Here is a 23,169-nt window from a genome sequence, read left to right on the forward strand (position 1 = left end):
AAAAACGAAAAATGGTATCATGTTCAAACAATTTAGAGCTGAGAGAGAGAATACAATGGAACGTAACAAGGACCTCACGTAACTCGGAAGCCCACCGTTCTCTAATCACGAACACGCCCCTTAATCGGAGTATTGTAGCAGCAACGTTGTCACTCATTCTATGTTTAGCGTACTCACCAAAGAACTGAGAACAGTTTTATTTTCGAGGATACTGATGTAACCTCTAAAACTCACATGTACGCCGCGGTATTTGACGAGTTCCTTTATTCTGTCGACGACGTAAAAGTTGCCATCAGCGTCGTAGTGGCCCACGTCTCCAGTGTGGATCCAGCCCTCCTCGTCTGCGAAGTCTTTGACGACGGCCCACCCTTTGAAGCACAGCTCGCCATCGACTCCTGGACCGAGACATTTCCCGGTCCCTACGTCCACCACCTGCGAACAGAGCAGTCATATACAAACGTAAACGAAAATGGTTCAAATGGCTCTGAGCACTATGGGACTTAACTTCAGTGGTCATCAGTCCCCTAGAACTTAGAACTACTTAAACCTAACTAACCTAAGGACATCACACACATTCATGCCCGAGGCAGGATTCGAACCTGCGACCGTAGCAGTCGCGCGGTTCCAGACTGCAGCGCCTAGAACCGCTCGGCTACTTCGGCCGGCAAACGTAATCGACAAACGGAGATTCTCATACGTGCTGTGTAAGCGACAAGGCACTGCATTGGAACAACTACACTTAAAACAGTGGCATGTCCCGAGAAAAATGGCATGCCCTAACACCACTCGTATAATCTAACCGTTAGGGCCAAAAGATATGAAGGAGAAAAATGTAATTAATGCACTTGAAATATGTAGAAATAAAAATCACTCCCATGTACTCTGCTAAACGGAAAGACAGATAATGAGGACAAAAGAAAGGAAGCTTAGAGTTTAACGTCCCTTTGAGAGAGAGGTCATTAGAGTCGGAGGACAAACTCGAATTACGGAAAGACGAGAAAAGAAAACGGCCGTGCCTTCTCTAAAGAACGATCCCGGATGTCACCTTAAGGATTTGGAGAAATCGTGAATGGCCGAAAGCGGATCTGAAACCCCTTCCTTCCGAATGGGCATCCTGTGTGATAACCGCAGCAGATTTTAGGCCTAAAATGACAATATCGTTACATTTATACCTTTTTGTGTTTCGTTTTTATAGCACTACTGTCATTATATCATGTGGTTTTGTAAGCACAGATTCGCTATTTTACTCTCTAACTAGCAGTTTTTAAGTTACTGTACTACTTTTCCAAACAATTTGTTGAAGTGTTTGCTGATTGTGATTAGACTTTGCTAATTGGTGAGTGGGGAAGTGGGACGTCGGACAATTTATGTAAATGTATGTACTGACTTTTCGTAGACCCTGCGTTTTCGTGTTCTTACAGTGTGTTTGAGTGGAGCATCTTAATACACACTGTTTCATTGTTTGTGTGATATTTACTTGTTCCACCATGTTGTTCTAGGTGTTCTGGTTGGGAGATTTGAATATTGTGGTGGCGTTGGATTTGGGAGTGTGTAGTTTTGTTAGCTTGTTTCCCTCCCTCCTGCCCCCCTCTGTCACCTATTCTCTCTTGCTCTCTGCCCCTCTCTCCCCCTCTCCCCCCTCTGCCCCTCTCTCTCCCTCTCTCCCTCTCTCCCTCTCTCTCTCTCTCTCTCTCTCTCTCTCTCTCTCTCTGTGTGTGTGTGTGTGTGTGTGTGTGTGTGTGTGCGATTATTCTGTTAAACATTATGTGTCAGATTACGTTTTCTGTTTCATTGTGAACACTGAAGTATTGTTGCAAATGCGCAGCTGGAAAGTTCAAGGCTTTACTGTTCACTGTTCATGGGAGTAATTCACTTCTTGCAATAACACACGACTTACAACATGCTGTCTAAATTAACCACCATCATAGCTTCATCAATACTATCAATATGGAGAGACTATACATGGTAGTTGCATTAAGGCTAGTCTTGACATGATCGCCGCAACTGTGTATAGGGACGATGCACGCTGCCTACAATATGCTTACCATTTTCACCTCAGCAGGTTGCAAAGACTAATCAGTCCACCTATATTGAAAACGGGGCCTGGAGTATCAACCCTATGAGTGTACAGGGACAGTACATACCATCTACAGTAATAGCTACGATTCTCATATTCACCCCATCTGTACGTAACACCTTACATACCATCTGCATCAAAGGCTGAAGACCCTGGTGTGCTGCCACGCCACTGTCATCAATTACTGCCTTCCTTTTACCTTCATTCCACATCCTTCCTCAGGACCACTGAGATTCACCGTTCCTACCAGCGATTAGCTACAGCAGCTATTCTGCTTCGAATGGCGGCTCGGTCCCATCAGTTTTTAGTCTTCTGAGGATCTACTCGTGTCCTAACCCCGCACACCACCAACCAGAACTTTCTTCGATACATATCGCCAGCCTCTTTTATTACACACCCTCTTCAATGACTTACACATCTTAACCCTCACTTACAGTTGCCGACAGCCCATACCAGCACTATAGTCAAAGAACAGAGGCATCCACTCTCCTATCATTTATTTCACATATTTCTGTCGTTGGCTCATCATATTTTTACATTTGTTTCGTTTGAAACTCAAAGGTGGAAGAATGAAAACTTGGCCATTGTCGGGCCACTCTCAATTAGGGGAATGCAGAAGCTTAACCAGAATTTCGTCTTGAAAAGTTTCAAGATTGGCGGCCGATGAATGAATGTGTGACGCTGCAGCCCAGTTTCAAGGCACTGGTGGCAAGTGTGGTAAACAGGGGTCATGTCGACACCATGGCATAAGGTCTTTGTGAATTTAATTCCGTGTACTTAGCTGAACAATAACTTTCCCTCGCAGACAGGCGAGTGAACAATGTACACATATGTCACGATTTGAGAAACGGCGTGTAGTTTGGCTCAAAGGAGCCAGTCCGAATAATCGGGTGATCGCTCGACATTTGAATAGGAGCGATGCCACTAATCGACGAGTTTTGGCTGGACAGTGACCACGAGAATCTTTGAGAGGGTCGCAAGTCATCCTGGGCTTACATTTCTGCAAGAGCATGCCCTCCCACACACAGGGAGTGCTTCTACTACTTGCCCAACCCTACCTAGGACAGCAAGATCACCGTATCTCTCACCAGCAGCCAACATTTGGAGCACTATGGGCGTCTCGGGATTTGGACGGTTTAACGTGCCAGTTGGACAGAATTTTGCACGATATCCCTCAGGTAGAATTCGACAACCCTATCCATCAATGCCAAGCCGAATAACTGCTTGGATAAGGGTCATCGCTGGACTAAGGAGTTGCTCTATTAGTCAAGCTCGTTCTCTTGAATAAGTCATCCGAGTTTTCTGAAATTGTAGTCAGTTGTTTATCTGTGCATGTATATCACATCCATCGATTTCCGTCCCATTCGGATGATTCATTCGTGGTGCGTCGTTTAATCCATTTATGCCTAATAGTGTGAATTTAATAGCTGTCCACGCAAAAAAAAAATCATTTCCTGAGCATACAGTGCTCTAAGTCTGCAGTGCCATGCTGTGCATTACAGAGACAGAGTGTGTGGGTCGTCAAAAAATAGGTAACTGGAGCGGTCACCGCTCGACCCCTATATTACAAACCTCTACATCTACATCTACATCTACATGACTACTCTGTAATTCACATTTAAGTGCTTGGCAGAGGGTTCGTCGAACCACAATCATAATATCTCCCTACCATTCCACTCCCGAACAGCGCGCGGCAAAAACGAACACATAAACCTTTCTGTTCGAGCTCTGATTTCTCTTATTTTATTTTGATGATCATTCCTACCTATGTAGGTTGGGCTCAACAAAATATTTTCGCATTCGGAAGAGAAAGTTGGTGACTGAAATTTCGTAAATAGATCTCGCCGCGACGAAAAACGTCTTTGCTGTAATGACTTCCATCCCAATTCGCGTATCATATCTGCCACACTCTCTCCCCTACTACATGATAATACAAAACGAGCTGCCCTTTTTTGCACCCTTTCGATGTACTCCGTCACTCCCACCTGGTGAGGATCCCACACCGCGCAGCAATATTCTAACAGAGGACGAACGAGTGTAGTGTAAGCTGTCTCTTTAGTGGACTTTTTGCATCTTCTAAGTGTCCTGCCAATGAAACGCAAACTTTGTCTCGCCTTCCCCACAATATTATCTATGTGGTCTTTCCAACTGAAGTTGTTCGTAATTTTTACACCCAGGTACTTAGTTGAATTGACAGCCTTGATAATTGTACTATTTATCTAGTAATCGAATTCCAACGGATTTCTTTTGGAAGTCATGTGGATCACCTCACACTTTTCGTTATTTAGCGTCAACTGCCACCTACCACACCATACAGCAATCTTTTCTAAATCGCTTTGGAGCTGATACTGATCTTCGGATGACCTTACTAGACGGTAAATTACAGCATCATCTGCGAACAGCCTAAGAGAACTGCTCAGATTGTCACCCATGTCATTTATATAGATCAGGAACAGCAGAGGTCCCAGGACGCTTCCCTGGGGAACGCCTGATATCACTTCAGTTTTACTCGATGATTTGCCGTCTATTACTACGAACTGCGATCTTCCTGACAGGAAATCACGAATCCAGTCGCACAACTGAGACGATACGCCATAGGCCCGCAGCTTGATTAGAAGTCGCTTATGAGGAACGGTGTCAAAAGCTTTCCGAAAATCTAGAAATACGGAATCAGTTTGAGATCCCCTGTCGATAGCGGCCATTACTTCGTGCGAATAAAGAGCTAGCTGCGTTGCAGAAGAACGATGTTTTCTGAAACCATGCTGATTACGTATCAATAGATCGTTCCCTTCGAGGTGATTCATAATGTTTGAATACAATATACGCTCCAAAAACCTACTGCAAACCGACGCCAGTGATATAGGTCTGTAGTTAGATGGATTACTCCTACTACCCTTCTTAAGCACTGGTGCGACCTGCGCAATTTTCCAATCTGTAGGTACAGATCTATCGGTGAGCGAGCGGTTGTATATGAGTGCTAAGTAGGGAGCTATTGTATCAGCGTAATCTGAAAGAAACCTAATCGGTATACAATCTGGACATGAAGACTTGCCCGTATCAACCGATTTGAGTTGCTTCGCAACCCCTAAGGTATCTACTTGTAAGAAACTCATGCTAGCAGCTGTTCGTGTTTCAAATTCTGGAATATTCCATTCATCTTCCCTGGTGAAGGAATTTCGGAAAACTGCGTTCAATAACTCCGCTTTAGCGGCACAGTCGTCGGTAACAGTACCATCGGCACTGCGCAGCGAAGGTATTGACTGCGTCTTGCTGCTTGTGTACTTTACATACGACCAGAATTTCTTCGGATTTTCTACCAAATTTCGAGACAATGTTTCGTTGTGGAAGCTATTAAAGGCATCTCGCATTGAAGTCCGTGCCAAATTTCGCGCGTCTGTAAATTTTAGCCAATCTTCGGGATATCGTGTTCTTCTGAACTTTGCATGCCTTTTCCGTTGCCTCTGCAACAGAGTTCGGACCTGTTCTGTGTACCACGGGGGATCAGTTCCATCTCTTACCAATTTATGAGGTATGAATCTCTCAATTGCTGTTGCTACTATATCTTTGAATTTGAGCCACATCTCGTCTACATTTGCAAAGTCAGTTCGGAAGGAATGGAGATTGTCTCTTAGGAAGGCTTCTAGTGACACTTTATCCGCTTTTTTAAATAAAATTATTTAGCGCTTGTTTCTGGTGGATTTGGAAGAAACGGTATTGAGCCTAGCTACAACGACCTTGTGATCACTAATCCCTGTATCAGTCATGATGCCCTCTATCAGCTCTGGTTTGTTTGTGTCTAAGAGGTCAAGTGTGTTTTCGCAACCATTTACAATTCGCGTGGGTCATTCGAGTATAATGACTTTTCTGGAGACTAGAAATCTACTCTTTAGGAATCAGCATGGGTTTCGAAAAAGACGGTCATGTGAAACGCAGCTCGCGCTATTCGTCCACGAGACTCAGAGGGCCATAGACACGGGTTCACAGGTAGATGCCGTGTTTCTTGACTTCCGCAAGGCGTTCGATACAGTTCCCCACAGTCGTTTAATGAACAAAGTAAGAGCATATGGACTATCAGACCAATTGTGTGATTGGATTGAGGAGTTCCTAGATAACAGGGCGCAGCATGTCATTCTCAATGGAGAGAAGTCTTCCGAAGTAAGAGTGATTTCAGGTGTGCCGCAGGGGAGTGTCATAGGACCATTGCTATTCACAAAATACATAAATGACCTGGTGGATGACATCGGAAGTTCACTGAGGCTTTTTTCAGATGATGCTGTGGTGTATAGAGAGGTTGTAACAATGGAAAATTGTACTGAAATGTAGGAGGATCTGCAGCGAATTGACGCATGGTGCAGGGAATGGCAATTGAATCTCAATGTAGAAAAGTGCAATGTGCTGCGAATACGCAGAAAGATAGATCCCTTATCATTTAGCTACAAAATGGCAGGTCAGCAACTGGAAGCAGTTAATACCATAAATTATCTGGGAGTACGCATTAGGAGTGATTTAAAATGGAATGATCATATAATGTTGATCGTCGGTAAAGCAGATGCCAGACTGAGATTCATTGGAAGAATCCTAAGGAAATGCAATCCGAAAACAAAGGAAGTAGGTTACAGTACGCTTGTTCGCCCACTGCTTGAATACTGCTCAGCAGTGTGGGATCCGTACCAGATAGGGTTGATAGAAGATATAGAGAAGAGCCAACGGAGAGCAGCGCTTCGTTACAGGATCATTTAGTAATCGCAAAAGCGTTACGGAGATGATAGTTAAACTCCAGTGGAAGACACTGCAGGAGAGACGCTCAGTAGCTCGGTACGGGCTTTTGTCAAAGTTTCGAGAACATACCTTCACCGAAGAGTCAAGCAGTATATTGGTCCCTCCTACGTATTTCTCGCGAAGAGACCATGAGGATAAAATCAGAGAGATTAGAGCCCATACAGAGGCATACCGACAATCCTTCTTTCCACGAACAATACGAGACTGGAATAGAAGGGAGAACCGATAGACGTACTCAAGGTACCCTCCGCCACACACCGTCAGGTGGCTTGCGGAGTATGGATGTAGATGTAGATGTAGATGTAGAACTGCTGTAGTCACCCCGCTCTCAGGACAAAATGCATCTCTGCGAAGAGATTGTTTCCAATAGACACAAAGCGTGCATGACCGACTTTAATATGTTGTCGAGATATTTTCAGCGTGCTACAGATGGACGAAAAATGATGTGTCTTGCGATTCAGGACATTTGTACTTCCCACCGCTGGTGACTATATTTCTGGAGGTTTGTAGAAGCGCTCATCGTGAGAGGGCAGTTGATGTACTTGGGCATCGATGCAAACGACCCTCAGGCCGATCTCGGTCATAGAGGTGGAGTGAGCGACAGTTTGTTCACTGCCAGCAGGCGAGCAAGAGAAATACTGCAACGGTGAGCGTCGCGGAACCGGACAGCATAAATGCAGAGCCGCATCGGTCTACGCTGACGTGAAGCTGGCGCTATCTTTTGCTGGTGCCCAGAGGAAGAAAGCAGACCAAAGCCAGAGACGACAAACGGAGGAGCGTCACCTACTACAGAACAGTGCAGAGCACCAAGTATTATGCTTTTGTGGCACACATCTATTAGTGGGCAGCTGATATGAGGGCGTTCTGAAAAGTAATGCTTCCGATTTTTTTATTCTGTTTTCATTACGGGTTGTTACATGTCAACCTCCCAGCTTCGTTGATGCAAACTGCAAGCCTCTGCTACCAGAGGGCTCCAAATTGTCGTGGGTAACATAACTTAGCGTAATGTAACTATGTCTGTGCACGAAGAAACTGAAAGCACGAATTCCAAGAATTCGTCTACACAACAAGCATCCTCTCCATCAGCATGAAAATTACAGACCATACACGAGCGTTTCGACATTCACAACAATCCGATGCCTTGGGTTCACCGTCGGCAATCACCCTTCATACAGACCCGACTTGGCCCCGTACGTTTTGCATCTGTTTCCAGAACTTGAAGTACACATTCGAAGACTTCGTTTTAATAATGATGAAGCGGTGCAATCAGAGGTAAGGTTATGGCTCCGTCAGTAACGTCAAACATTCTGAAGTCATGGTTTCTACAAAGTTGTATCTCTTTGGGAAGTAGGTGTTTTTCGACTGAATAACGATATAGCGAAATAAATATATAGATATGAAGAATAAATACGCAGATTCATAATAAGATTTGTTTTGTTTAATAGTCATTAAGAGCTTTAACGTAAAATATTCGAAGGCATCACTATTTAGCACGTCCTCGTAGGTTTTGCCAGAGTAAATAACTGCATACCATGTACTAAACGTGGTGAAGTCTGTACGTGCATGTTATGTTGTTTTCCAACATGCTGAAACCGACTCGATTATTTGAACTGAAATTCCGTATTGCGTTATGGGACCATTCTATATATTTCATTGCATTCCATAATTGTACTCAAGCAGAGATTGTGATTTGATCATTTGATCATTATATACAGATCTAAGTTTTATTTGTATTGTGATGATTTTCCTAGTATTTGTATTGTCCTTTAGTAAACGCCCTTCGGCTATGCACTCTCACAAACACACACACACACACACACACACACACACACACACACACACACACGCGCGCGCGCGCGCGCGCGCGCACACACACACACACACACACACACACATACACACACACATCGTCGGTTAGCACCAGTTGAATAGTCCGTGTATGTTATTTCTTATATAGTGTACATATTTCTGTGACAACTGCTATTCTTAAACAGCATCGTTCTGTGTGCCTAATTTTAAAGTAACTGCAGGATGATTTTGTGATATTTGTTTCTCGATTCATGCCCACTTTTAATGTCGTTTGGTTAGAATAAGACTATTGTTTAGTAACATTTAGATCTCTTTATATTAAGTTCTTTTTTTATTAATTTTTCTTTACTCGTTTTATGTAAGAATTATTAACAGAGAGATCACTGTTTGTATCTGATCTTAACTGATGTAGGTATCTGCGTTATTGTTTGAGCTTCCATGTTGTAATGTATGAGGGTACGTCAAAAAGTAGTGCCTCCTACTCCTTTCTCCTTAAATAATCTTTGTTAATTGAAAAATCTGATTTTGGCGGTATTCCGCAAAACGTCTTCTCCAATACACTGCAGCGGTACACTGCAACAACAGATGCCAGTATTGCAGTCGCTAGCAAAATAGTCGACATCGCTGTTCGTATTAGACAGCTTTCTGTGATACAATTCTTGAATGGAAAAGGCGAAACGATTGTTCGCATTCATGGAACAATGAAATATGTAGACAGTGGTGCGGCAGTGGATATCAACACTGTTTGACGATAGCTTCGTCAGTGCAACGAAACTAAAGGGCAAACAACATTTTTTTTAAATTCATTATTCAAAAGAACAATGTGATATATAAGCATCCCACTACCTTACTCACTCTACATATACATATACATTACGCTTACTGCAGCTACATTATTTTACTACAGGTTGTGTATTTTGCTATGTTATTACTCCACTATCCCATGCTATTACTTATGCTGTCATTATTCATTCCACGTGTTACCCTCACTACTGAACTATCACCAGGATTAATAGGCTAGTGTCTGTTTTGTAAATTTATACTACATTGCACAAATGATTAAAGGTAGCTTGCACCACCTGCTGTGTTCCACGTATGCCAGAGTGATATATTAACCTATGGTGTCGGCCGTGCCCACCGAGCTAATCCCAGTGGGCATGCCCCTGGCACCGGGCTGCAGTTTTATACCAACAGTTTACCCTATCTTAAACTACATCTAATCCAAAATTTGTATTACTACGGTCGTACTTAATGCTTTGTTGTAATCGGTGATATATGCACCCGTCCCCTAAATCCGAGTCGTGGCAGATCCCAGCCGTGAGGCGGCTAGCCAAGTTCACGCCCTGGCGGAACAGCTCAGGTGCGTAGAGTCTTGATTTGTGTGTTATTCTAATTATGATTGAAGCTCTGAAACTACCTTAAGATGTTGTTTCATATTTCATTTGCAAGTTCATTAAGAGTTTGGAATGTGTCCTGTTGCCTGAACAGATGGTACCTAAGTTGTGATGCAACGTCTTCAAAACGGGGGCACTCGTACCACCTGCTGTGCAGTGCCCTATATGGTGACAGTAACACGATCGTGTCTGGTAAGAAAGTGCAGCTGACCTCTGGTTGGTTTGAAGTACCTCAGCTGCAGGCGCTCCCTGTCTCTCTTTCTTCTTTCTTTCCCCAGTACCATGCTGCCTGCTCTCAGATCTTGATATCAAGCGAACCAAGTCCCATTAACACTAACAGTCCCCCCTCCTTCACCACCACCACGCCAGACCTTAGCCACTGGGGGGATTGTGCCAGACGCCGATCATCCCGACCGAAAGCCGAACAACTACTACTCATCCTGTGCAACACACTGTGTGCTGTCAGTCTGTCTGCTAGCGGCTTCTCAAAAAGTTTCCCCAGCAAGTCCAGCAAACGGATGGGCCTCTACGATTTTACCTCCCTTGGATGTCTGAACCTTCCTTCATTATCACCACATTTGCCTTTTTCATGTAGAGGGGAATTACTTGAACCTAGTGAGAGGCGCCACCAACTGGAAGGGGGGGGGGGGGGGCACTACGTCCACTAAAAAACCATCTGAACTGGAACCTTGCCACTCTTTATGGTTTTGATTTGGGCAGAAACATCCTCTTCTGAGAAGCGATACACCACGCTGTTGTTCTCATACTATTGTCTGTCCTCCATCCTGATTCAGCGTTGGTCATTTCAATCATTCTCCTCGTTGTCATCAGGCAACAGGACTTGGAGGAGGACCTCGGCGGTCTCCCACCGAGATTCCGTCATCTAGTCCCAGTCCCTGCCGATGGACAACACCATTGGCGACCTTGTTTTCTCGTGTACCAACTTGTGCGGGACGCCCTGTGGGTTTGTAGCGAATGGATTCCTCTACCAGCTCCTCAGCCTCACTGCCCTTAACTCCTGCTTCCCAATATAGATGCAACCAACATTGTTTTTCCTCCCAGATGACACTTCGCTGGTAGTGCCTCCTTGGCCTCCTTACAGACTCACGCGTCTGCCATAGTTCAGCTGACCATGGTGATGGAGAGGCAGCTATAGCGCTCCTCCTGGTTGGAATGGCTGCCTTCACCACCCTGGTAACTGATCTCATCAGTTCCTCAGCATAGTCCTCTACATTTTCTTAGTAAAGGCAGTGTGATGACGATTATTCAGCAACGTATGTTCAAAGATTTGTCCAAATTGCGTAGCAAAATGTCAGCTGACCAGAATATGTAGACAAGAAAAACAATTGCCTCCGAACAGTTGCAGCGCTTTTGTTTGGAGGGACAGGAAGTTAAGGAAAATACTGCGACTGAAGACGAAATGTGTTTTCATTTTCTTGAGGCTGAACAATGAGACAATCAGTTGAAAGGCTTCACAAAAACTCACCAAATAAGGAGTAGTTCAAAACAATGCAATCGGCAGGGAAAATTAAGACTATGGTATTCTTATACGCAGAGGATGGGATAACGCTTGAATTTTTGGGGCAAGGATGCACAGTAAATTCTGTATAGCATGTCAGAACTCATGAACAGCTTAAAGTTCGTCTTCAGAGATGCAGCTGCTTTTTGCATGAAAGCGTACGAGGTGCATTCAACTTCTAAGGCCTCCGATTTTTTTTATAATTAACTACTCACCCGAAATCGATGAAACTGGCGTTACTTCTCGACGTAATCACCCTACAGACGTACACATTTTTCACAACGCTGACGCCATGATTCCATGGCAGCGGCGAAGGCTTCTTTAGGAGTCTGTTTTGACCACTGGAAAATCTCTGAGGCAATAGCAGCACGGCTGGTGAATGTGCGGCCATGGAGAGTGTCTTTCATTGTTGGAAAAAGCCAAAAGTCACTAGGAGCCAGGTCAGGTGAGCAGGGAGCATGAGGAATCACTTCAAAGTTGTTATGACGTAGAAAATGTTGCGTAACGTTAGCTCGATGTGCGGGTGCGTTGTCTTGGTGAAACGGCGCACGTGCAGCCCTACCCGGACGTTTTTGTTGCAGTGGAAAAGGAATTTGTTCTTCAAAACATTTTCGTAGGATGCACCTGTTACCGCAGTGCCCTTTGGAACGCAATGGGTAAGGATTACGCCCTCGCCGTCCCAGAACATGGACACCATCATTTTTTCAGCACTGGCGGTTACCCGAATTTTTTTTGGTGGCGGTGAATCTGTGTGCTTCCATTAAGCTGACTGGCGCTTTGTTTCTGGATTGAAAAATGGCATCCACGTCTCTTCCATTGTCACAACCGACGAAAAGAAAGTCCCATTCATGCTGTCGTTGCGCGTCAACATTGCTTGGCAACATGCCACACGGGCAGCCATGTGGTCGTCCGTCAGCATTCGTGGCACCCACCTGGATGACACTTTTCGAATTTTCAGGTCGTTATGCAGGACTGTGTGCACAGAACCCATAGAAATGCCAACTCTGGAGGCGATCTGTTCAACAGTCATTCGGCGATCCCCCAAAACAATTCTCTCCACTTTCTCGATCATGTCGTCAGACCGGCTTGTGCGAGCCCGAGGTTATTTCGGTTTGTTGTCACGCGACGTTCTGCCTTCATTAAACTGTCGCACCCACGAACGCACTTTCGACACATCCATAACTCCATCACCACATGTCTCCTTCAACTGTCGATGAATTTCAATTGGTTTCACACCACGCAAATTCAGAAAACGAATGATTGCACGTTGTTCAAGTACGGAAAACGTCGCCATTTTAAGTTTTTAAAACAGTTCTCATTCTCGCCGCTGTCGGTAAAATTCCGTCTTTCGTACGGTGCTGCCATCTCTGGGACGTATTGACAATGAACGCGGCCTCGTTTTAAAACAATGCGCATGTTTCTATCTGTTTCCAGTCCGGAGAAAAAAAATCGGAGGCCTTAGAACTTGAATGCACCTCGTAAGATCACACACCTGTCGTCAAGCCGCTAAAGAGTTTATGAAAACCGAATTGGAAGTCTTGCCTCATCCTCCATCCTGGCACCATCAGACTTCAATCAGTTCGGTCCACTGAAGGAAGCTCATCATGGAATTCACTTCGAAAATGAGCAGGCCATGAAAACTCTGTGTGTCAATGGCTTCGGAAACAGGACCGTGCCTTTTACCACACTGGATTACATGTCTTCGTTAAAAGACGGAGTGGAACTGCAGAAATGGACAGAGATTGTACTGAATAGTCAAAAATTCATTATCAGTGTTCTGGTCTCGCACTTTCATAGTTGCATTTGAAATTGGTGACACATAAAGAAAGGAGACAATACCTTTTGTACGACCTCCTATGGTGACAAATAAAAATTGCTAGCGGAGGAACCTGGCACAGCCCAGTCACTATTTATGGCTGTGCGTCAGCACCAATACTGTGCAGTGTCTGGGTGTGTGCTTAACGAATCTGAAATACATCCGTGATGTACAATGAAATAAATTTGTAGGTACATTCAGCAGCATGCGACATTTATTTAAACGTCGTGCATGTGACAGTAATTTTTCACACATCTTATTATTTATGATCACGTATATACTGAACGGTGGGCAGAATAATGATATAATTTTGCATTTACATTCAATGGTATAAGCAAATAATGCCAGTAAATTGGGTCCTGACTGCCATTCTTAGTAAAAAATGGTTCTAGTGGCTCTGAGCACTTTGGGACAACATCTTAGGTCATAAGTCCCCTAGAACTGAGAACTACTTAAACCTAACTAACCTAAGGACATCACACACACCCATGCCCGAGGCAGGATTCGAACCTGCGACCGTAGCAGTCCCGCGGTTCCGGACTGCAGCGCCAGAACCGCTCGGCCACCGCGGCCGGCGCCATTCTTTGTAGAAACGCAATAAATTATAACGTCATGCCAAGCGAGGTACTTTGACTGCTTCAACAGTAGAAAAGTGAACATTTCTCCTTTCATGATTTCATTTGAATTGTCAGCGACGAAGAACTTTGTACAGGTCTGAAATAATGTGTAAAGATCGTTGCAAGTCGGTAAGTGCTCTCAGTCTCAAACATTGGACATTCACACCTCACGCACTACAATCCTTTTTCACCCCACTCCCCATTTACTAGTTAGGTGGTTCTTCCCCCCCCCCCCACCCCCACCCCAACGATCACCTAAAAATTGTGTCTAGTTGTACCACGTTTGGTTGCAGTCGGTTCAGTGGTTTAGGAGGAGATGTGCAAGACAGGAACACCCGTTTTAGTAATACATATAAATGTAACAGTAAGAAGCATCGCTCGCACGGCACCAGCCCAAACCCCACTCCACCCAAATCCTCTGCTACAAATAAATTTAGTTATCCTGTAAGAAGCCACTGGACTCCTGAGGTCGCTTATACCGAATCGCTCAGAAAATAACCCGAACGAAGTCTGAGATTTTGTCGGTTGAGTTCGTGTCCACACTGTGTGTAAGAAGTAAGCGAAAGAAAGCAGACAGACGCAGCTAGTCACTGAGCATGGTGTGCCGTACCTTGGCCTGTACCCCTGGATCGAGGCGACCCACAGAGCCGGGTGGCGGAGGCGAGTGGCCGAGGAGGACGTTGCAGGCGGGGAAGGCCTCCGTCTGGCCGTACCACTGCTTCAGCGGCCGGCCCGTACGTCCCTCAATCCAACGTTGGGCCTTAGCGTTGAGAGCTGCGCCTCCCGTGATGCACACACGCACCTGAGATAGAGCCGACCGCAGCCGACCTTCTGGAGAATGGCGAACCAGCAGCACCCAGTGGTTGGGCGGCATAGCTACGCACGTGGGCTGCGAAAAGACACAATTACATACACACACATACACATCCGAGGTCACAGAATCGAACGAAAGCTACCAACACTGTACTCATAATCAAAAATAATGAAGGCTAGGTGCTCTGCAGCTTTCTGATACTTATTAAAGGACATCTCCTGTACACCATGAGCTGCAGTAGTAATGTTTTGTTTGCCAAAATCAGTTTTCATGCCTGTGACCCATCATCACTGTCATATGATACATAGGAACAAACGAATGTATGACCATCGATGTTGACAAAATGATAACTATACTTGTGGTATCACTAATATCAGTCATCTAATAGTAAGTACCTCAACAGCAATGACATACATGTCAGTTAAAATGACAGTTTCTGAAATCTGTCTTGTAACATAGCACACAGATTGTGTAGTGTATAACCGCTGACAAATCTTAGGCAGTAACAATATGATATTGTTTGACATAACTGTAATAAACAGTAAACATGGAACTGAGAGGTCAAAAGTCTGCATTACCTGCCTTTTGATGAATCTAACATCGCATTTATATATATCTGACATACATCGACAAATGTGAATTACACTTTTTTTGACAATAGGTAGGCCTATATCAAGAGATAATACATAAAAAGTACGAAACTGCCAAATAACAATTTTAGTAAGAGTTTATGACCTGGATCTAAAATTGTCTAATTTGACGTGATACGTTTGACTATTTTGGAATTTTATACTTTTTTTGTATCGTCTAAATTCATGTACCAACAGTCAACAAAAAAATGCATGTCACAGATATACGAGAGCTATTCGGAAAGTAAGGAACGATAGGTCGCGAAATGGAAACCACAGTGAAAATCAAAATTGTTTTATTTGCAACAGTTAGCTACAACTTCCAGCTACTTATCTCCATAGCCACCGATCCGACTTAGAAGTTTGTCGTAGTGTTGTACCATCATTCCAATACCCTCGTTATAGAAGCCAGCCGCCAGTGCTTCTCTCCGCCACACACCGTCAGATGGCTTGCGGAGTATGGATGTAGATGTAGATGTAGGCTGGCTTACAGCTCGTTGTCTGTGCCAAATTGTTGTCTTCATAGCCAGCGGTTCATGTGAGCAGAGACGAAACTCAGAGGAAGGCAATCACGGGCTGTATTGTGGGTAATCAAACATTTCCAATTGAAAATGACGCATGAGCATCTTCATAGCCCCTGCAGAATGCGGCTGAGGATTGTCTTGAAGCCGGCCGTGGTGGCCGAGCGGTTCTAGGCGCTACAGTCTGGAACCGCCCGACCGCTACGGTCGCAGGATCGATTCCTGCCTCGGACATGGATGTGTGTGATGTCCTTAGGTTAGTTAGGTTTAAGTAGTTCTAAGTTCTAGGGGACTGATGACCTCAGACGTTACGTCCCATAGTGCTCAGAGCACTATATATTAACAAGAATTATCACTCCCTAAGGTATGTCAGCAATAGCATACATGACAAACTGTATACTTTGTGAGACGTGTCGGCTCATATCGATTGCTGTCTGTAGATCAAATCCCTGTTTCGTTTTCCCTCTGGTCACCAGGCGGCCCTCTTGTGCCTGGTCTTCTGGCATGACACTTTGAAATGTTTTCGAGGTGATCGAGTGTGGAACGAACAGTCATCGAGTGCAAGGAGGAAGGAAGTCGGTTGGAGAAAATGTGTGTTGTCACGCGCCGGTGGTCGGTGTCTTGACTGAATAGGCCTGAGGGAACTGTTACATCGGAACGACTTCCATTATGAATAGCTGCTTCCGGTGCAGTGAATTGGCACCTCTTCCAAGTTGTCGAGCCGTGTTGTGTGATCAAGTGGGGCGGCATTAGTCAGCTCTGTTGTTACTGTCCTGCCCTACGTGATTCTACCGTGAGGCGTGAATTTGTGCTTTCCGAGAAGTTTGGATCCACCATCAGTGCGGTATGTATTTCTTTTACAAACTGTTTGGGCCTGCCTGTCTCGGGGTTCGCGAGGGCCCTGTGTAACTTACTGTGATCCTTTGGTGTGGAGATTGTGGTGATAATATTATAGTAGTTGGCTTGTCATGCAGCTAGTCCGGGTTCATTCCCGGCCGATTTGAAGATTTTATCAGCTCGTGGACTGGGTGTTGTATTGTTTTCATCATCATTTCATTCTCATCATCGCGCACGCAAGTTTAGGCAGCTATTTGTGAAAATGTGCTGTCGTAACAACTGACCTTTTGATGTGGCTAGGCATCTCCTGGTGAGTCAGCTACTATTTCTGCAGTCTACGCTTGCAGTTGGTTGGGCGCACTGGCGGCACGATATTATTGACCAGCATTTTGGATTCGCTGCTGCCCTAAACTTGTGTGAACCTGTTCTCCTGCGCCGGCCGAGGTGGCCGAGCGGCTCTAGGCGCTACAGTCTGGAACTGCGCGACCGCTACGGTCGCAGGTTCGAATCCTGCCTCGGGCATGGATGTGTGTGATGTTCTTAGGTTAGTTAGGTTTAAGTAGTTCTAAGTTCTAGGGGACTGATGACCTCAGAAGTTACGTCCCATAGTGCTCAGAGCCATTTTTTTGTCCTTCTGCACGGCGACTGTTGCTTAAGTTGTCTTTTCTTAATACGTTTGCGTGGGTCAAGATCTTTTCAGAGTACACGTATTTTGGCCTTTTGGTTTGGATACTTTTTTGTTCAGTGGCCTTTCTGAATCAAGCTATCCGTATTTAGCCAGGCCTTTTCCTGACACTTGTATTTCCTTAAATATGCCTGCTCTCGCAAAGGACTAATTTAAACATTGGTTTATAACTTAAAATCATTCTGTTAGCTTCTGATATTTAAAACCGTTCAAACATTTTTACAAAATTTGTGCTACTCGTTGTTAGAAGGTGGGGCACATGCTAGTGTTACCACACACCAAGGAGAGGACTGATATGACTTGGGGAGCTATACTGACTTAAACTGATTATCGTGTAAAAATACTTAATAAAGAAATTCCTCATTTTAGGAATGTGACGAAAGATCTGTAAATATGACACATTGGTAGAAGATATGAGAGATGTTGAACATGATCTGCTTCTGGAATAAACTTCAGATTATAATGGAACGGATAGACGGGTCGGAGAAAATGTTAATAGATTCAAAGCCGATGTCAATCATGCCATCAAATCAACGTTACATCTTAGTGGTATTTACGCATCTGTTGTCGCCGGAGAGGTAATAAAATTTGATTCCTGTATGTGAATACTCTATTGGGGAGGATAATTTAAGCCTGTCAACTACCAAGATTAAATTCCCTACACAGATCTCTCTCGGGGACACAGTCGACTGACAGTAATGAACTTGAATCTCTTCATAGAGTTACAGAGAGCAAAGTATGTCACTGCATACCGTGTATAACAGTGGCGACAACCATTCCAATATTAGCTATTTTACAGTGTAGAGGAAAAATTTCCATTTTAGAAATTCGGTTAAGTTTTGCTTTTAGTTTAAGGATTTTGGAAGTTATTGTAGTGATGATGATGTGTGTAGAAATGCGGAAAAAGTATGATAATGCTTGGTATCGAGTACTTCCGTATCAATATCTTTTTTTACTCCATACTTTTCAATAGATATTCTTACTAATACCAGTACTTTAAGCAGGTACCGCACTGAATAAATTAACAACTAAAAGGAGACATGCAAGTAGGTAGAACTATTCAGCCAGGCAGAACTAAGTGTGCACAGAAGCATATCACAGTTGACTAATAGGATCTCAAGTCTGTTGATCAGTTAAAGTGTGTGCAAGTGGCGCAGGGAGAGGCATAAGTCCTAAGACATGAAAGAATCGCGATGATAAGAATTAGGGACACGCTGTCAGGCGGAGATACTTGGAGAGCAGGAAAAAATAACGAATTTTGTGAGATATTCAGCAAGAGCAACGTTTCACAACATCAACAGATAAGAAGTCTCCAATGGGCACATCACGTAATTCGTAGGCCACAGATCTGATCCCTAAGCAAGCATTCACTGTCCACTTTGCGACAGAAAGATGCTTGGGTAGGACAAGAAACAGATGGAAGACGACGTATAGAAAGATGCGGAAGCTTTGAATGTAGTCAGTTACGGGGAAACAGCAACGGACAGAATGCGATGGTAACTGATTGTTGACATAGCCTGTAGGACCAGTGGCAGCTAGATAAGTAAGCGTGTACGTCATGATCCTAGTAATAGTTTATTACATTTTTGTTACTAAACTAAAATTTTGGTCACGTGAATCACTTCAAACAGTTTAAACAATTGAACACACGAGCACCAACATACCAACATTTAAGGAGTGTGTGCCCATAAGCAGAATGATATCAGTTGTCACATGGTTGAAAGAAATCGTACGGCAAAGCGCTTGCAGAGAAACAGAGTGCTAGCACGATCGAGCCCCGGTGGGACCAAAGATTTTTCAATCTGCGTTTTAACCTAGCTTTCACGTCACAACGATGTAAGGCGGCAACAGAAACGATACGTGGTTCGAGCTACATGTTTAGTTGTGGGTCCCCTTTCCCTGCTGGATGACTGGGTTATGTTACGGACACACAATTCGCCGAAGTGGCGTCCAATTGAAATACTTGTATCAGGTCCCTGAGGCACACGAATTATTATTATTACTGATAAAAGCACAACGAAATGACTTAAGTAAGCCCAACGATCATCCTGACGACAGTGTAGTAGACACTTTAAAGATGAGCTTAATAAGCATATAGAACGCAGTTTTGAAAAAACTGAAGATGATCATTTGGCAACAATAATGTGCTTGCTTCACCCAATATTGGAAAATATTTTCAGTATTCTAGAGCTTGCATTAGAGCAAAATCTGCAACAAGTCGTCTATCAGCAACAAATGTTGGTACTACCGCTGCACCATTAGCAGCGAAGCAGGCTGTGATCCCTTTTTCAAACGGTATACGACTTCCAGCGTCATCACAAGTAAACGAAGCAGCTCCCTCTTTCGAACCTACTCTGCCTGATAAAAATGACCCCATGAATAGGAGAAATCAGATTCCACAAAAAATATTTAGGTGTCCGTTTCTCCGGCGGCGCTGTTCAAGAGTGGAACGGTAGAGAAATAGAATCAGCCATATAAGCGTACTGCAGAGTGGTAGCGTAGATGTACATCTGTATTGCGCAAACCACCTTACGGTGTGTGGCGGTGGGTGCTTCTGTTACCACTTACTTTATCCCCATTTCCCATTCCATTCAAGAATTACCAGTGGGAAGAAAAACTGCAAATAAAGCAGGTGATGTAGTCAGACCACTGTCTAAGATCACAGAGTCGCGCTGACTTCTGTTGTCGAGCTTGTCCTGGGAAGATTTGGAGCTGTGTGCTTTATTTAGCCCTAACGCCCATACGCTATCTAACGTAACTACTTCCTCTTTTCCCTGAAAAGTGTTTCTCAATTCGTATTGCGTAACACATTAATAACTCGATCTTGATCGAACCATAATGTCGGAGAAACTAATTTGGTATTTGTGCATTATCTCCTACTTTCGAATTATTCCTGTTTCCAAGATGACTCTTGCTCTTGTGTTCCTTAAACCAGGTGTAAATGCCTCTTTTTGTACTTGTATGTATTCTAGATTGCGTTAACAAGGGCCTATGTGATCTCCGGATGAGATGTATTTAAATATTGTCTCGTATCAACTTACTTTGAACAGCACAACTTACATGAGCATTAGAGGTCGTGAGTATAGATAACCCACCAAGTGCAGTTGTTGCGTCTTCTATAACGGAAAAAGTCGAATAAACAGCCCTAAGATGGTCATGAAGAAAAACCCTCTTTTTTGGTGTCAGTATATTGATGATACTTTCCTTGTATGACCTCACTGGGAAAAGAATTCTCAGAATTTTTTGAATGATATTAATCCTGATATAAAGCTCACTAAGGAAAAAGAGAAAAAGATCCAATTTCAGTTTAGGACATGCAAGTACTTAGGAAACGTGACGGAGCTTTAGGGTCCAAACTCCATAGCAAATCCAGTCATGTGAATTCCTGTCATCATCCCAAACGTAAAACAGGAATGTTTAAAGTACTGGTGGGTTACGCTAAAAGATTCTAAAAGCCACAGTACTGAAAGCAAAAGTTCGATCATTTAAGATAAATAGGGCAAACAGCCTAAAAGATCTGGAGCATCTACTGACAAAGAACCAACGAAACGGACACTTTTTTCCTATTCCTAGGCACAGTCATAGATAGCATCGTAAAGATTCTAAGAATTCGTAATATTGACATTGTTTAAACTAACAAGAATTATGCGTAAATATTTCGCACTACGAATGACATACGCTCTCCACTTGCCACAGCAGTCTGTATAAAATCTCTTTCATATGCAGTCAACTGTACATAGGAACTACAAAAATAGCTAGTAACATTTGACTTAAGCAACACGAGGGCAATAGTTGTCTGGGACACCTCTGTTGAAGCAGGTACTGTAGTGGGACCAGGGAATCATCAAATTCGTTTCTTCGATACAGTTATTTTATCATGATCCAGTAGATACTACACAAGGATGAAGAGAGAGGCCATAGAAAATCGAAAGAACAAATACAACTTACAAAGAAAAAAATGATTGAAATTAACCGTTTGTGGGTCTAAGCGGTCAATAAGACAAAGAGTGCCAATACTGCCCCATTACGTGCCCCGTAAGACATGGTGGTGTAGCTCGGCAGTCTTAGGGTGCAATTATAGTATGACGGCTGACGCGACACAAGCCACGTGGCGTGGCAGCAGCTGTGCGCCTGTCCAGCATCTCCCCTTTTCCTAAGACTGAGCGCAACCGTTTCCTATTCCACATCTGCTCGAACTACAGCAGAAACAACGAGCGGCGCGCAGCTTAGCTGCACTGTGGTCGTACTGCTTCAGACATGCCATTGCAAAGAATTCCGTCCAGTTAAATTAAATACAAATTATAAAGTTCAATAGAAAAAAACTACTTTTCGATAAACAGCTCACGGCTGTAGCTAGTTACCAATGGCCACTGCCGTGCGGTTTATCACCACTGAGCCCGTCTGCCTGGGATCTGCACCTAGAGGCAGTGGTCTGTTGACGTCACGATGCGACGACAGCATGGATACACAAAAACAGTCCGGTTTACTGAGATTCTTAAGTCTGAAATTGCTCTTTGAGTCCTTATAGCCACAGATGATGTACCTGGATTGGGAGACGAAACGGCAAGCATCGAATTATGTCTTGGACCCCAGCCTAACGCAAATAAAATAAAATTCTACTTGGACACAGATACCGGTGGTGAAACCCTACCTTCTTGATCTCTTTGAAAAAGTGCTTTCTATACTAAAATCTTCTCTGCGCATCTACCTTTGTAAGAGTTTTTCACTCGTACAATTTTAATTTAATGTATTAATTATCTGATGAATGTATGTCATATTTACAATGTGACGTTTGGTTTACTTGTTTACTGAATCGAGAGCTGTGTCTACTATCTACATGTGATGTTCTCTGCTCTTTCCACAATTCAGTATCACCGAGGAGTGTTCTTGTTTTGACACAGACATGGAGAGCATTATCACCTCTAATTGACTATAGTCTTATTATAATGATTATTATTATTATTACATTTCAGATAAATTGCCAAATTGAAATATGACTAGAAAGACAAGGAAATCAAAGAATTTAACTCTGACAAAGGTTTCTGTCTTATAGAGCAAGAATTTCAACATTGTGTTGGTGTAATGAGCAATGAGCAATTCAATATATTTGTAATTTATTAATTAAGTCTTATGCCACACTTCCACGTGATATTTTTATTACTGACTATTTTCGGACATTTTCGTTCATTCTCAAATGATTACCTACAATTTAAGGACGATGATAAAAGAAAGTTTCCTAAACTGGATTCTCCTACCCCCACCCCCAAAAATTATGTGGTGTTACTGGTTCTTGGCTCTGCAGTCTCCTGAAATCTGTAGAAACCAAGTGTAAGTTGTAATTTAGACTTGTACCATTCTGTAGCGGAATGCACAGACAGCCGCTTTTCTTGTTACTTATCACTTGATTACGTCGGAAAGACTTTTTACATTGTCCTCTAATTTTTGGTATATCTCCTTGAAATTAACAGGTAAACCTTTCAACATTCATACGTTCTAGAATAGTTAATGTTTAAGTTACAGTTATCGTTTATATTTTTTGGTAAAAAATGATTAGTTAGCAAAATATGGGTAGTAGTTACGTAAACTGGACCCCTTTCAGTTTCTGAAACCGGGCTCCTAACATTTACATGATTAAAGTCTGTACTAATACGCACTCTAATCCTTTTGTAATT

At 43.5% G+C, this 23,169-nt stretch overlaps 1 protein-coding gene across 1 annotated transcript in view; it reads right to left on the reverse strand.

Moving 5' to 3' along the window:
* Window positions 1–23,169, reverse strand: part of LOC126092737 (uncharacterized) — a 95,394-nt gene that overhangs the window by 21,747 nt on the left and 50,478 nt on the right. Inside the window, exons 5-6 of the mRNA XM_049908462.1 lie at window positions 14,622–14,900; window positions 235–432 (exon numbers count right to left, since the gene is read on the reverse strand). Coding sequence (XP_049764419.1) covers window positions 235–432; window positions 14,622–14,900 — 477 coding nt within the window. The remainder of the gene's footprint in view (window positions 1–234; window positions 433–14,621; window positions 14,901–23,169) is intronic.

This window comes from Schistocerca cancellata, chromosome 7, assembly GCF_023864275.1.
Source record: "Schistocerca cancellata isolate TAMUIC-IGC-003103 chromosome 7, iqSchCanc2.1, whole genome shotgun sequence".
Taxonomy (NCBI): Eukaryota; Metazoa; Arthropoda; class Insecta; order Orthoptera; family Acrididae; genus Schistocerca; species Schistocerca cancellata.